This window comes from Tachyglossus aculeatus, chromosome 23 (genome assembly GCF_015852505.1).
Source record: "Tachyglossus aculeatus isolate mTacAcu1 chromosome 23, mTacAcu1.pri, whole genome shotgun sequence".
Lineage (NCBI taxonomy): Eukaryota > Metazoa > Chordata > Mammalia > Monotremata > Tachyglossidae > Tachyglossus > Tachyglossus aculeatus.
Window position 1 is genome coordinate 39,401,027 of NC_052088.1, and position 17,237 is coordinate 39,418,263.

The 17,237-nt window shown below is 43.4% G+C and overlaps 1 protein-coding gene across 1 annotated transcript in view; it reads right to left on the minus strand.

Annotated features, from left to right (window-relative positions):
* Nucleotides 1-10,813: 10,813 nt before the first annotated feature.
* LOC119944691 (regulator of G protein signaling 7 binding protein) overlaps nucleotides 10,814-17,237 on the minus strand; it is a 75,970-nt gene continuing 69,546 nt past the window's right edge. Inside the window, exon 6 of the mRNA XM_038765768.1 lies at nucleotides 10,814-12,210. Within this exon, the coding sequence (XP_038621696.1) occupies nucleotides 12,119-12,210 (92 nt within the window). The 3' untranslated portion in view covers nucleotides 10,814-12,118. The remainder of the gene's footprint in view (nucleotides 12,211-17,237) is intronic.

The following is a 17,237-nucleotide window of genomic DNA, read 5'->3' on the forward strand; positions in this document are numbered from 1 at the left end:
GTTGGGCTTTTTTAATTTGTTTTCACTGCTTCCTTGATCACGTATGGGTGATGTGAGGCTCTTAAATGAGTTATGGGTGAAAAAGGAGATGGGATTTGTTGCGTTTGTCTCTCTGAGCTAGGTAGGGGTGAATGAAGAAGTGGGAGCAGTGACTTCTGGTCTTCCTTGGAGGTAAAATGCTACTCCAGTGGTATATCATCAGGTGACCATCAGGAGACAATGTGACAGCATCGTAATGCATCATAATAATGATGGTATTTATTAAGCGCTTACTATGTGTCAAGCACTGTTCTAAGCACTGGGGTAGATACAAGGTAATCAGGTTGTTCCACATGGGGCTCACAGTCTTAATCCCCATCTTACAGATGAGGTAACTGAGGCACAGAGAAGTTAAAGGGACTTGCCCAAAGTCACACACGACCTCTGGCTCTGAAGCCTGTGATCTTTCCACTGAGGCACGCTGCTTCTCATCATCATGATATCATCATCATCAAATTGTCACCATAATAACGGGAATTTATTGACACTACCTGCAAAGCACTGTACTAAGCACTCAAGAGAGTAATAATGATGGTATTTATAATAATAATGATGACATTTATTAAGCACTTACTATGTGCAAAGCACTGTTCTAAGCACTGGGGAGGTTACAAGGTGATCAGGTTGTCCCACGGGGGGCTCACAGTCTTAATCCCTGTTTTACAGATGCAGATGAGGTAACTGAGGCACAGAGAAGTGAAGTGACTTGCCCAAAGTCACACAGCTGATAGTTGGCGGAGCCGGGATGGGAACCCATGACCTCTGACTCCAAAGCCCGGGCTCTTTCCATTGAGCCATTAGAAGACACATTCCCTGCTCACAACAAGCTCACAGTCTATAGGGTAAGACAGACACTAATATAAATAAGCAATTTATAATATATAATTTAAAGATATGTACATAAGTTCTTTGAGGTGAGGGTGGGGTGAATTCCCAGAGGTCACATTTCCAAGTTCCTAGATAATGCAGAAAGGACAGAGAGCTGGGGAAAAGAGGTTCCTAATTGGGGAAGGCCTCTTGGAGGAGATGTGACCTTAATAATCAATCAGTCATATTTATTACTTGCCAAGCGCTTGGTACAGTGCTCTGCACACAGTAAGCGCTCAATAAATATGATTGAATGAATAAAGATCAGTGTACTAAGTGCTTGGGAAAGTACAATACAACAATAAACAGTGACATTCCCTGCCCACAGTGAGCTCACAGTCTAGAGAGAGACATTAATATTAATAAATAAAATTACAGCTATGTACATAAGGGCTTTGGGGCTGGGAGGGGGGAAGAGCAAAGGGATAAATAAAATTATAGATATGTACATCAGGGCTTTGGGACTGGGAGTGGGGAAGAGCAAAGGGAGCAAGTTCAGGAGACACAGACGGGAGTGGAAGATGAGGAAATGTGGGGCTTTGTACGAGCAGGCCTCTTGGAGGAGAAGTGCCTTCAGTAAGGCTTTCAAGGTGGCAAGAGTGGTGGTCTGTTGTATATGGAGAGCAAGGGAGTTCCAGGCTATGGGAAAAATAATAATAATAATAATCACGGTACTTGTTAAGCACTTGCTATGTGCCAGGCACTGTACTAAACGCTGGGGTGGATACAAGTAAAACGGGTTGGACATGGTCCCTGTCCCACGTGGGGCTCATAGTCTCAATCCTCATTTTAAAGATGAGGATCAGCATGATAGTAGTTTGGATGGAGAGGAAAGGTGGATTTTAGCAATGTTGTGAAAGTAGAACTCACGAATATTTGAGTGGAATGAGAGGGAGGAATCGAGGACAATACCAAGGTTATAGACTTGTGAGATAGGGAGGATAGAGTTCATTCACTCATTCAATCGTATTTATTGAGCCCTTATTGTGTGCAAAGCACTGTACTCAGCGATGGGAAAGATGGGGAGCACAGGGTTTGGGTGGGAACATAAGGAATTCAGTTTTGGACACGTTTAGATTGAGGTGTCAGTGGAACAGCCAGGTAGAGATATCCTGAAGGCTGGAGGAAATGCAAGATTGCAGGAAAGGAGAGAGGTCAGGGCTGGAGATGCAGATATAGGAATCACCTGCATAATAATAATAATAATAATAATGATAATAATAATGGCATTTATTAAGCGCTTACTATGTGCACAGCACTGTTCTAAGCACTGGGGAGGTTACAAGGTGATCAGGTTGTCCCACGGGGGGCTCACAGTCTTGATCCCCATTTTACAGATGAGGTCACTGAGGCACAGAGAAGTTAAGTGATTTGCCCAAAGTCACACAGCTGAGCTGAGCCGGGATTTGAACCCATGACCTCCGACTCCACAGCCCGTGCTCTTTCCACTGAGCCACACTGCTTCTCTACTGAGCAAAACTGATACAAACCATTCACAGATAGTCAGAGAAGAAAACTCTTCAGCTGCTGATGACAGAAGTATGGAAGGTTAAATAGATGAGTGAAATTTAAAATGAGAATTTGAGTAAGTGCTAAAGATAGGTGGATAAACTTAAGTAAATGCAGGAGGCTCTTGGAGGGATGCAGCATGTGAAGGTGGAACTAACATTTCAAGAGGAGCACCATGGCTTAGTGTCAAGATCACAGGCTTGGGAGTCGGAGGTAGTGAGTTATAATCCCGGCTCCACCACTTGTCAGTTGTGTGACTTTGGGGGAGTCACTTCATTTCTCTGAGCCTCAGTTACCTCATCTGTAAAATGGAGATTAAGATGGTGAGCACCATGTGGGGCAACCTGATTACCTCGTATCTACCCCAACACTTAGAACAGCGCTAGGCACATAATAAGCTCTTAACAAACCATTCTTATTACTATTATTATTTTCCAAAGGTGGTAGGCTACCGGGCAGCTATGAAGATGGGGAAAATTGAGGTGTGGAAGATATGAAGTGGAAGGGAGTTCCAGGAAGGAGGAAGGACAAGAGCACGGTGATGGAGACGGAAGAGTCCAGACCAAGGCCCAGTAAGTGGGGCAGAACCGATAGAGAGGCCTCTTTGTAGCATTCATTCATTCATTGTCATATTTATTAATAATAATAATAATGATGGTATTTATTAAGCGCTTACTATATGGCAAGCACTGTTCTAAGCACTCGGCGGGGATAAAAGATAATCAGGTTGTCCCATGTGGGGCTCACAGTCTTAATCCTTTTAGACTGTGAGCCCACTGTTGGGTAGGGACTGTCTCTATGTGATGCCAATTTGTACTTCCCAAGCGCTTAGTACAGTGCTCTGCACATAGTAAGCGCTCAATAAATACGATTGATTGATTGATTGATTAATCCCCATTTTACAGATTCATTCAATCATATTTATTGAGCGCTTACTGTGTGCAGAGCACTGTACTAAGCGCTTGGGAAGTACAAGTTGGCAACATATAGAGACGGTCCCTACCCAACAGTGGGTTCACAGTCTAGAAGGGGGAGACAGAGAACAAAACAAAACATATTAATAAAATAAAATAAATAGAATATGTACAAATCTGTACATATGTACAGATGAGGCAACTGAGGCACAGAGAAGTGAACAGAGCACTGTACTAAGCACTTGGGAAAGTACAATACAACCATAAATAGTGGCATTTCCTGCCCATAGCAAGTTCGCACAGTCACAATCTAGTAGCAGCATGTCTATTCATCACTAACAATTCCTGGTGTAGATGGGAGGGCTCAGGGGTGGACTTAATTTTATATTGTGCCAAGCGTTTTAGCTTTCCTTGCATGCAGTCCCAATCTCCACCAACTTCAGCTTGGCATCTAACATTAGGTCTGCCTTACAAAGATTGTTCCGAAAAAGGAATTTTTTACTGGAAAGTTCATTAAAAAAAAAAACTCAGCCTGTGAAGCCATGCCCTGTGAATCACAGGAAATGGGCTGAGAGTCTTCAACTTTTTCATGAAAAATGTTGCGCTGAATACCAACGGTGCTGCCATTGAGGAAAATTTGACTGCTGAGAAGTTATGAACATAGACTTATGACTCGAGGAGAAATAACTGGAGCCCAAATTTTTCATGATTTTCCTTTCATTTCCTGGCTACTCACTTGCAATTTGTCTTCAACGGGTTACATAAGACACGTCTGTAACCCTTTCCAAATCTTGCCTTTAAAAGAAGGGGACATGCTGCCATCTTATGAACAGGCCTTGAACTTCGTGACAGATTATTACAGCACGACACTAAATAAACACATTTTATATGACCCATCAGCCAGAAAGGGGTCTCGATTTACATATTACTAGGTAACTATTTTTATAAAATAGTTACATATTACTAGATAACTATTTTTATAAAATTGGATACTGGACTCCTTTGTATATAAATAAAAGGCTTGTGGGAAACAGTGAAAGAAATTCTGCAGGCAAGGGCCCTTTCTTTTTATTTTTCTCAAATGACATTTGGAAAGCACTGGGAGGCCTTCCCAGACTGACCCCCTTCTTCCTCTTCCCCTCCTCCCCCTCCCCATCCCCCCTGCATTACCTCCTTCCCCTCCCCACAGCACCTGTATATATGTATATATGTCTGTACGTATTTATTACTTTATATTTTATTTGTATATATTTATTCTATTTATTTTATTTTGTTAATTTGTTTTGTTCTCTGTCTCCCCCTTCTAGACTGTGAGCCCACTGTTGGGTAGGGACTGACTCTATATGTTGCCAACTTGTACTTCCCAAGCGCTTAAGTACAGTGCTCTGCACACAGTAAGCGCTCAATAAATACGATTGAATGAATGAATGAATGAAAGCACTTACTATGTGCCGGGACAATAAATACGATTGAATGAATGAATGAATGAATGAATGAATGAATGAATGAATGAACGAAAGAATGAAAGCACTTACTATGTGCCGGGAACTCTACTAAGTGCTGAGGGAGATACAAGCTAATCAGGTTGGCCACCGACCGTGTCCCACATGGGGCTCAACAGTTTTACATATGAGGTAACTGAGGCCCAGAGAAGTTAAATGACTTGCTCAAGGTCACACAGCTTATAAATGGCAGAGCCGGGATTAGGACCCAGGTCTTCTGACTCTCAAGCCATTGACTTCCTACTGGGCCAAGCTGCTTCCTCTCCCCTTAGCTTCTTTGACATTCAAGTCAAGGAATTAGTGGCAGGATCGGAGCATTAGCTCCCAACTCATGCAAATGTCTGAGAGAGTGTCTTGTCTGAGCAAATCAGACCCCTAACAAGTCCAGAGCGCAGGGATGAACTGGAAGAAGGAGGCTCGATTACCGACTATCCCTGGAGTCTGAACATGTTGTAGCCCAGGAAGGATGGGTGTGAATTTGGGGGATTCACGTCTTTGGGGAGGGGAATTCTCCTCTCCCAGCTGACCCCTTCTGGGTTCCCAACGGCTGGGCAGGATGAGTTTGGGAGAGGAGACTAGGAATGATAGCTGAAGGAAAGGTGTACCCGAGTCAGGGGCCGGTCTGGCCTCGAGGGGTAAAAGAGGGAGGCAGTCGGTGGGATGCTAAACTAGCGTAGGGTTATAATAATAATAATAATAATAATGATGGCATTTATTAAGCGCCTACTATGTGCAAAGCACCGTTCTAAGCGCTGGGGAGGTTACAAGGTAATCAGGTTGTCCCATGTGGGGCTCACAGTCTTAATCCCCATTTTACAGATGAGGGAACTGAGGCACAGAGAAGTGAAGTGACTTGCCTAAAGTCACACAGCTGACAATTGGCGGAGCTGGGATTTGAACCCATGACCTCTGATTCCAAAGCCCGGGCTCTTTCCACTGAGCCACGTTATGCTTCTAGTCTGCACTGTAACCCTCTGAGGGAGAGAGAAGCAGCGTGGCTTAGTGGAAAAAGCACAGACGTGGGAGTCAGAGGACGTGGGTTCTAATCCCGGCTCAAACACTTGTCTGCTATGTGACCTTGAGAAAGTCACTTAACTGCTCTGGGCCTAAGTTACCTCATCTGCAAAATGGGGATTAAGACTGTGAGCCTCAAGTGGGACAAATTGATTACCTTGTCTCTACCCCAGCACTTAGAACAGTGTTTGGCACATAGTAAGCACTTAACATTCATTCATTCATTCAATTGCATTTATTGAGTGCTTACTGTGTGCAGAGCACTGCACTAAGCGCTTGGGAAGTACAACTTGGTAACATATAGAGATGGTCCCTACCCAACAGTGGGCTCACAGTCTAGAAGGGGGAGACAGACAACAAAAGAAAACATATTAACAAAAGAAAATAAATGGAATAGTAAATATGTACAAGTAAAATAAATAGAGTAATAAATCTGTACAAACATACATACAGGTGCTGTGGGGAAGGGAAGGAGGTAGGGTGGGGGGATGGATGGGGAGAGGAAGGAGGGGGCTCAGTCTGGGAAGGCCTCCTGGAGGAGGTGAGTTCTCAGTAGGGCTTTGAAGGGAGGAAGAGAGCTAGCTTGGCAGATGTGTGGAGGGAGGGCATTCCGGGCCAGGGGGAGGAGGTGTGCCGGGGGTCGATGGCGGGACAGGTGAGAACGAGGCCCAGTGAGGAGGTAAGCGGCAGCAGAGGAGCGGAGGGTGCGGGCTGGGCTGGAGAAGGAAAGAAGGGAGGTGAGGTAGGAGGGGGCAAGGGGATGGACAGCCTTGAAGCCGAGAGTGAGGAGTTTTTGCTTGATGCATTTAACAAAAACCATCATGATTATCCTTCTGGACTGTGAGCCCGTTGTTGGGTAGGGATTGTCTCAGTTACTGAATTATACTTTCCAAGTGCTAAGTATAGTGCTCTGCACACAGTAAGTGCTCAAAAAATATGATTGAATGAGTACATATTGACCTTAGCAATTACTAAGTGTAGGGATTCAGACATATGCAGCAATCAATACCAAGTCAATCAATCAATCGTATTTATTGAGTGCTTACTGTGTGCAGAGCACTGTACTAAGCGCTTGGGAAGCACAAGTTGGCAACATATAGAGACGGTCCCTACCCAATAGTGGGCGCTTACAGTCTAGAAGAAGATGAAGATGAAGTCGTCTTTCATTACCGGGTTATTGGATATTTGGATACAGTATATGAAACCTGGACCATCAGCTCATAGGGATAGGGACTGTGTCTTTGAAAGGAACAGAAATGGGCTTATACGTCCTTTAAATCCAGAAATGGCACCTGTGCCATTTCTTCCCCAAATGCTTGTGCCCAACCTAACACAAAATGTCGATTATGGTTTCTAAATCCACTTACAGGGAGTCAGGTTTCCGTGGCTCAGTGGAAAGAGCCCGGGCTTTGGAGTCAGAGGTCATGGGTTCAAATCCCGGCTCCGCCAATTGTCAGATGGGTGACTTTGGGCAAGTCACTTCACTTCTCTGTGCCTCAGTTCCCTCATCTGTAAAATGGGGATGAAGACTGTGAGCCCCCCGTGGGACAACCTGATCACCTTGTAACCTCCCCAGCGCTTAGAACAGTGTTTTTGCACATAGTAAGTGCTTAATAAATGCCATTATTATTATTATTATTATTATAAGTATAAATCCTCGCCTTAAATTTACTTCAATAGGTGGCAGCATTTCCAAGCAGTCAGTGGTCTCACTGCTCCGGAGGCACATACGGCTGTTACGGATACTTTATCCTTTTTCCAGTTTGTGAGAGGAAATAAGCTTCATTGTTTATTTCAAATGTTTGGTCTCACACTGGGGTACTCACACATGAGTAGAACTTGCAATCAGTCCGTGTTTAGGTGGCTTTAATGGAGGCAAAACAAAATCAAGTTTCCTTTCCCCATTTACCAGTCAAGAATACATTTTTCAACCTCGTTTCCACATATCCAACCAAAAAGTGCTGGGTCTGAGAATACGCGTGATTCTGTTGGATTTAAGCCCTTATTCTGTATCTGTAAAAAAATGTTGTGATGAAATTGGAAAAGGCTGCACACAGATACATTTATAATCTTGTCTTATGCTGTCCAGTCATCTTCAACCCATAGCAATGCCATGGACACATCTCTCCCAGAAAGCCCCATCTCCATCTGCCATCGTTCCAGTCGTGTATCCACAGTTTTCTTGGTAAAAATACGAAAGTGGTTTACCATTGCCTCCTTCTGCTCAGTCAACTTGAGTCTTCACCATTGATTCTTTCTCATGCTGCTGTTGCCCAGCATAGGTGAGTTTTGATTTGTAGCAGATTCCATTAGCTAGCCGCTGCCCAAGCTAGGAACGGAATGGATATGCCTCTGCCTGACTCTCCCTCCTGTAGTCGAGACTGGTAGAGTACTGGGAACTCTCCAGGTGTGACCCTGAGGGGCATTTATAGTAGGACAATTGAATAATTATTTTTAAAAATTTAAGGTAGTTGAAAACTAAATCTATCAGGTAAGATGGGTGACTATGCTTTCTTTGAAGTTCTCCCAGGAATGGAGAATAACACTCTGATTATAAATGAGTTTTTCTGAGAGTCCATCCAGACTATCTCCTGCCCCAGTGTGTGAGCCCAATTTTCTATCAGTGTATATTGTGTGGACCTGGATACCACAGATATCTGTTATCGGCTAGCTAGAACCCGCTAGTTGGTCTCTCCTGAAGACTTTTCTTCTAAAGGCTGAGCAATTCCAATCCTTTCACCCTTTCCTATTTTCCATTCTTAATTATTTCATTTCCTTCTCTGGACCTCCTCTGGTCCTCAAAAGTACTTCCAAGTGTGGCGATCAGAACTAGACACCAGATTTCTCCAAGGTTCTGTATCCTGCAGAGTACGGCCAAAGGAGAATTTCCCAATTCTCAGATTTCACACTCTTACTGAAATGTTCACACACCATATTGACTTTTCAACAATGGATTCATTCAGTACGGTGCTCTGCACACACTAAGCGCTCAATAAATACGATTGAATGAATGAATGAATTCATCTTATGCCGAGGTCTGACCATATGTAGAATATCCTGCAGTTTTCTCTTAGGAAAGTCTTCTAGTGCCTGAAAATTTTCACCTGCAATTAAAATGCAGTGGTTTCCATGGTTTCACGGGCTGGTTCTTGGCAACGCCCAGTTGCACTGACCAATGGTCATTTCCAACAACTCTCCCGACACCAGACTCTTTGACATCTCTCGGAGATTAATGACAAAGTGGTTTGAGTCACCCGTAAGAGGGCACCTTTAGCGGGAAGCCACGGCAGCAGGATGGAATAATTGGTCAATGTCACACCAACCCTCACTAACCCAACCCAAACCTGATCCTCAGATGTCTGCACATGAAATGCTCATTCATTCATTCTATCATATTTATTGAGCGCTTACTGTGTGCAGAGCACTGTACTAAGCACTTGGGAAGTACAAGTCAATACTTCAAAGATGCCACAGTATCTGCATCTTTGAGAAGAGAGGAAAAAGAGTTGATTATACGAGCTATTGGGGTATCTCTCTGCTTTCTATTGCGAGTAATATTGTAGACAGAATCCCTCCGGACAAACAAGTGAATAACAAAGTCAACATTTCCTCCACCCTAGTGTGGCTTCACCTAGTGGTTCCAACCTCATCCTCACTCAAGGGGAAGTCTTCTCAAAATTTATTTTTTCCAGACTACCTGAGTATCTGTAAACCGTCTTTAGTTTTCCAAAATGAAAGTTCATTTTCAGGGTTATTCCAAGATAACACACCTGGAGTCTCCTAGCTCTTCCTCCAGCCTCAGTGGGATTATTCTTTCAACATATTTTTTGAGTCCTGCAGCCTGTCTAATTTTGAGGCTTTCCAGCCCCAAATCCACCTCCAGAGGATGAGAGGGGTGAGAAAACCTGCTTTCATTCAGAGTCCATGGAGAGTTTTGTCCGGGAAGAGGGCAGAGACAGAGAGTGAGAGTGTGAAAGCCCTTAGTACAGTGCTCTGCACACAGTAAGCGCTCAATAAACACAATTGAATGAGTGAATGAAAGTGTGAGAGACTGAGAGTGAGAGTGGGAGGCTGCAAGTGAGAGACAGAATGAGAGTGGTGTGAGAAGCAGTGTGGCTTAGTGGAAAAAGCAGGAGCTTGGGGCTCTGAGGACGTGGGTTCTAATCCCGGCTCCGCCACTTGTCTGCTGTGTCACCTTGGGCAAGCCACTTCACTTCTCTGAGCCTCAGTTACCTCATCTGTAAAATGGGGATTAAGACTGTGAGCCCCATGTGGGACAACCTGATTACCTTGTATCTATTCCAGCGCTTAGAACAGTGCTTGGCACTGTGAGCCCACTGTTGGGTAGGGACTGTCTTTATATGTTGCCAACTTGTACTTCCCAAGCGCTTAGTACAGTGCTCTGCACACAGTAAGCACTCAATAAATACGATTGAATGATTGATAATAAGCGCTTAACAAATACCATCATTATTATTATTAATAATAATGGGAGACTGAGTGAGAGTGGGAGACTGAGAGTGTGAAGTGGAGAGTGAGATAGTGAGAGTGTGAGGTGGAGAGTGAGAGAGAGAAAAAGAGTGAGACAGGAGGGAAAAGTAAAGCTAGTTATACGTCTTCTAGACTGTGAGCCCACTGTTGGGTAGGGACTGTCTCTATATGTTGCCAACTTGTACTTCCCAAGCGTTTAGTACAGTGCTCTGCACACAGTAAGCGCTCAATAAATACGATTGATTGATTGGTTGATTGATAAGGGCCATCAGACAGAGGGTTTGTTCTTCAAGTTGGATCACCGCAGTGGCAGGAGAACACGGCTTTGCCCAGAAGGGTAATCCCCCAGGCGGGTGGGAGCAAATGCAGCATTTCCATGCCCGTTCCTCACTGCTGCCTTGGGGTGACACCACCCAAATATGACAAGCATTTACTGTCAAGTATCAGAGAGAAAACCGATTGAAAATTGAGGGTGTTTTTAAAAAGGATTTTTTTAAGATGACATTAGGAGATGGGCCCAGCCAGAGCCCTCTGAGGATCGCTGGTTCTGTGGGCCATGAATGGGCCATCAGGCTTCTGGTGGGCAGTTCCTTTGCTCTCATTTTGCTGCCTGCTCTGGATGCCACCAGTGCCAGGGTTACGATTTTCTCCTCAAGCAGCATTTACACCCAGCTCCAGGAGGGACAGGAGCAGAAAGGGCAGGGAAAGGGAGTTCTGACCTCTGCATCTGGGCCAGAAATGCAAAACTGCTCTTCAGCACCCAAAGGGACTAGGTGGTCACACACCAGAACACGCGATCACCGTCGGATCTCCGGAGTCATCTGAAACGAGACGGGTGTAGCTTAACTAAAAAAAATTTATTAACAATGTAAAATGTTAAATATTTTACAATTGGAGCTAACTTCAGCATGCCCTATAAGAGTTAATATTATGCTGATGTGCAAACACCATGCTTCAACTTTCAATCAAAACAATGTGGTAATATTTGGCTTTACATTTGAGGGTAATTGAATAATTCACTACGGCATTTCCTAACTGAATCACTTCATTCTTCAGGAAGCTGAAAAAGGACACCATTTGATTGAAAGGAAGTGGGCTACTCAGATGCATTGTATGAAGATATTTGGATTACTGTGTATTTACAAAAAATGAGTATTCTCCGTACATTATTTCTGTAGCGTTATAAATTAAGACAGTTATAATCTGAAGCTCTTGGATAAATTCTGACAAAGTGGAAGACTAAACATGAATGAGCGCAGAAAAAGCAATCAGTTAATTTGTTTATGTCCTATTACAGTATAGTTTCTAATGATTTGATAGACTAGAGCTCAAACACGGTTTTGTGATTTTTAAATAGATTTCAATGTTTAAAGAGTCTTCATATATGATAAAGTATTAACATGTGGCTAGTCAGAGCTAGAGTTATAATATTTTACATGAAATAATTTGAGGTACGTACAGTACATTAAAAAAAACTTAGAATGACTTAAAAATCATAATTCTTGCATCTCATCATTGTATGGTTGAGAGAAGACATGCACAATGTCATCTTAAAAAAATCCTTTTTAAAAACACCCTCAATTTCCATTCGGTTTTCTCTCTGATACTTGACAGCAACTGCTTTAAACTGGAAAACTCTTTAAAGGGGATGGAAGAAAAGCAATAGGGAAGCATAGAAAACATAGTCAGTGACCAGTAGCTTTGTGGTTTATCCCTCTTAAAGTCAGACAACATAGGTTTCTTTGCCGTGCCGATTTTCCTGATGTTCCGGGATGGATTTGTCTAGCTTGAGATGAGGCAGCACAGTCCAAAGAACCTCCTCTTCCGTCTTCTGACTAGTGGATAAGGAGTCAGGTTCAGGAGGCTGCTATCATCTGGGGTGGGCGATAATGAACAAAGGAACACAATTAAATTCAAAGGAAGCGGCAGCGGTGCTTCCCTCTTCCAAACCAACAAAACTTGGGAGAGTGGCCTGATAGTCTTCCTATTCATACTCCCCGCCTCCAAATAGAGGAGACGCAGGTGGAACTAGATTAAGGAGAGATGGGGTGGCCATGTTTCTGGGGCCATGGATTTAAACCGACATCGAGGCATCTTACCTCCTTCCCTTCCCCACAACACTGTATATATGTTTGTACATATTTATTACTCTATTTATTTATTTATTTATTCTACTTGTACATATCTATTCTATTTATTTTATTTTGCTAGTATGTTTGGTTTTTGTTCTCTGTCTCTCCCTTTTAGACTGTGAGCCCACTGTTGGGTAGGGACTGTCTCTATATGTTGCCAATTTGTACTTCCCAAGAGCTTAGTACAGTGCTCTGCACACAGTAAGCGCTCAATAAATACTATTGATGATGATGATGATTGAGGCCAGACACAGGGTTGGTTCTTCCCCTCTATGGGATTACAGCGGGATCACTGCCCTATGCCTTCTCCCTGCATAGAAGGGGAAGGATGAAGGATGTGGGGGAGAAATGATGGGAGGGATGCCTGGGCAGAGTGGCAACATCCAGAAGCAGCATGGCTCAGTGGGAAGCAGCATGGCTCAGTGGAAAGGGCCCGGGCTTGGGAGTCAGAGGTCATGGGTTCTAATACCGGCTCCGCCACTTGTCAGCTGTGTGACTTTGGGCAAGTCACTTAACTTCTCTGGGCCTCAGTTCCCTCCTCTGTAAAATGGGGATTAAGACTGTGAGCCCTATGTCGGACAACTTGATCACCTTGTAACCTCCCCAGTGCTTAGAACAGTGCTTTGCACATAGTAAGCGCTTAATAAATGCCATCGTTATGTTATGTTATGCTATGTTATGTCTGCTGTGTGACCTTGGGCAAGTTACTTAACTTCTCTGAGCCTCAGTTACCTCATGTGTAAAACGGGGTTTAAGACTGTGAGCGCCACGTAGGACAACCTGATCACCTTGTATCCCTCCCAGTGCTTAGAATAGTGCTTTGCACACAGTAAGCGCTTAACAAATGCCATCATTATTATTATTATTACCCACACCCACTACGTTTTTGGGCAAAGTCTCTCCACACAGCCCACCCAAGGTTAAGGTCTGGGACAGCTTCAGTTTGCTCTCTCCCTTCACAGATATATTTCTCCCTTCCCAATTGCACAGAAAGCAGGTTAAATAATAATAATGATGATTGTTGTGTTTTTTTGTTAAGCTATTATTATGTGCCAAGCACTGTACTTAGCAATAGGGTAAGTGCCAAATAATCAGGTTGGACACATTCCCGGTCTCACAGCCTAAGAGGGAGGGAGAACAGGTATTGAATCCCCATTTTACAGATCAGGAAAGTGAGGTCCAGGGAAGTGACTGGCCTAAGGTCACATCGTGGGCAGGTGGCAGAGCTAAGTTCCAGGTCCTCTGACTTCCCAGGCCTGTGCTCTTTCCACATCTGTAAAACGGGGATTAAGACTGGTAGCCCCAGCCTTTATTTATTTATTTTAGATAATTGTTGGGTGCTTATCCAACAGCCCACTTAATTCGCTCCCTTCCCCTCCCCCATATCTCTTAAACCTTCAACCTATTTCATGATCAATGGTATTTACTGAGCGCTCACTGTGTGCAGAGCACTGTACCAAGCACTTGGGAGAGTACAACAGAGTTGCTGGACATGTTCCCTGCCCACAATGAGCTTACAGTCTAGGGAGACAGGCATTAATATAAACAAATACTTTTTAATACATGCTTTATAGATATGTACATAAATGCTGTAGGGCTGAGGGTGGGACGAATACCAAAATGCCCAAAGATCAAATATCCAAGTATTTTAAACTATTACTATTTATAACTTGAAATCTTCAAATGAGATGATGTTGTTTTAGGGAAGAGGGGAGATATGGAGAAACTCCAATCTGTTGAAACTAAAAATGAAGTTGTAAACTAGGAAAGGAAAGAGTCACAGCTGTTGAGGGACACTATTGACCAGTTAATGAATCCAACACAAATTTGTTCCTCTAGCTTCCACTGATCAAAATACATTTTGAAACCCATATTCTCCAAGCCCTAAGAAACATAGACCTAGACTTATTTCTTTCAAGAATGAAAGCAATTTACAATAACCTGTTTCCTAAGCATTTCTGAGTAGAAATAGAACAATTTTACATTTAAAGTGTTGAAGCATAAACAATATGACATTTATTCTGTTGCTTTTCAGTAGGTTGTCTCTCGAGATGTCAACATATAATTAAAACTATTGAAAAAAAGTGTATCTTCCCTTCTCGTCATCACTGTCATAAATCTGATCATTTTCTCCACCAAACTACTACAAGTTTCTTGAACCCACTTCTTTAACATACTAAAATTATCTTGGGAACCGAAAGGTGAAGAGTGTGTTCTGGCAATATCTCCTTAGATATAGAATGTATTTTCTGTAATTTAGGGCTCTTCATATAATTTATGATTCCCTGGGTTCCATTCTTCAAACAGATAATAATTATTTTATAATAAAGAAAACATGTGGTGTCAACTTAATGGGTAAGGAGGATTTCTTTGTGAGTCCAGAGAGCTTATTATATTTATGTAGAGCATTTCTTTTGAAGAGACAGAAGGTTCATTCATTCAATCATATTTATTGAGTGCTTACTGTGTGCAGAGCAGCCCGTTGTTGGGTCGGAACCATCTTTATATGTTGCCAACTTGTACTTCCCAAGCGCTTAGTACAGTGCTCTGCACACAGTAAGTGCTTAATAAATACGATTGAATGAATGTACCAGGCACTTGGGAAGTACAATTCAGCAACAACTAGAGACAATCCCTACCCACAACGGGCTCAAAGTCTAGAAGGGGGGAGACAGACATCAAAACAAGTAAACAGGCAATAAACAAGCAGCGTGGCTGAGTGGAAAGAGCCCGGGCTTTGGAGTCAGAGGTCATGGGTTCAAATCCCGGCTCCGCCAACTGTCAGCTGTGTGACTTTGGGCAAGTCACTTCACTTCTCTGTGCCTCAGTTACCTCATCTGGAAAATGGGGATTAAAACTGTGAGCCCCCCGGGGGGGCAACCTGATCACCTTGTCACCTCCCCAGCGCTTAGAACAGTGCTTTGCACATAGTAAGTGCTTAATAAATGCCATTATTATTATTATTATTCTTATTATTCTTTCCTTATAGTTGACCTATATTTATAAACTACATTCTAACAGCAGCCTCCAGGTTCTTTGTAGCATCTTCCTGTGTAGAATTAATTGACCAGTACTGGACCTATGATACAGCCCTGCTTAACACCACTGGTAATGGGGAAAGAGTCGGGTACATCATACTTAGCTGGCTAATGTGGGCATTGTGTGCTGCAATCCTGCCCATCTACTTATTTGTTGCACCTTGGGCCCCAACAAGAACCCAACCAGTGGAGACCAGAGAGTATGAGCGGTGTAGCACCATCCAGTAGCACTAATCAATTCCTGAACACGGGTTCTAGGTCCTAAAGTTTGACAATGAGGCTCATCCGTTGTCCCTGACTGGAGACTCCATCATCACTTAGCTCGGACATAACCAGAACAGCCCTTTTCTCATTTCCGGGAAACGGGTAATTGAATACCCGAAGATCATCATTCAAATATACAGTGACTATCTGTCATCAGGGGACACAATACATGAATGGCTACACCCAGAAGAAGATAAGCAGGTGGTTATGGACCACATCCTAGAGTGAGCCCAGTGCTACGAATTAGTGATAAGTCTGAAAAAAAAAAACCACTAAAAACTGAGGAAATATGGCAGTCTACCCTAGAGCACACAAACTTCATTGGGAATATGGAATTGAAGACTTTCCCAGGACTCTGCTATCTTGGCAACTCACTAGTGATACATTAATGAATTAGGGAAGTAGAAATTCCAATCAGGCAGTGCCTTGGGGAGACTGTCAGAGTGAGGCATTAATGAGGTAGCAAACTTCACACCTGTAAGATATGTTGAGAGGAGAATTTGGTCAGAAGTTAAGCCAAGGACATATGGCTCAGTCAGAATACCTGCTGGGTCTAAACCTCTCTACTACTACTACTACTACTACTACTAATAATAATAATAATGATGGTATTTGTTAAGCGCTTACTATGTGCAAAGCACTGTTCTAAGCACTGGGGAGGTTACAAGGTGATCAGGTTGTCCGGGGTGGGAGCTCACAGTTTTAATCCCCGTTTTACAGATGAGGTAACTGAGGCTCAGAGAAGTTAAGTGACTTGTCCTGGATATGTTCAATCACTGTGTTGGGCAGCGGGGTCAGAAGCACAATGCCCCTGTCATTCATTCACTCATTCCTTCATTCAATCGTATTTATTGGGTGCTTACTGTGTGCAGAGCACTGTACTAAGCGCTTGAGAAGGACAAGTTGGCAACATATAGAGACGGTCCCTACCCAACAACGGGCTCACAGTCTAGAGAGGGGGAGACTGACAACAAAACCTGTAGACAGGTGTACATTTGTCTACATTTTCCTGTAGGTCATCTCAACTTTCCCTTTTGCACGAGGTTTGGCACCTAGAAAAAAAGCTGAGAAGCGTCTTGCAGGCCTGGGAGTCAAAGGACCTGTGTTCTAATCCCGGCTCCGCCCCCTTCTCTGCTGTGTGACCTAGTGCAAGTTACTTCACTTCTCTATGCCTTAGTTATCTCATCTGTAAAATGGAGACTCATTCATTCATTCAATCGTATTTATTGAGTGCTTACTGTGTGCAGAGCACTGTACTAAGTGCTTGGGAAGTCCAAGTTGGCAACATATAGAGACAGTCCCTTCCCAACAGTGGGCTCACAGTCTAGAAGGGGGAGGAGCTCTAGACTGTGAGCCTGTCACAGGCTTAGTGGCGAAAGCACGGGCTTGGCAGTCAGAGGATGTGGGTTCTAATCCTGCTTCCATCACTTGTCTGCTGTGTGACCTTGGGCAAGTCATTTCACTTCT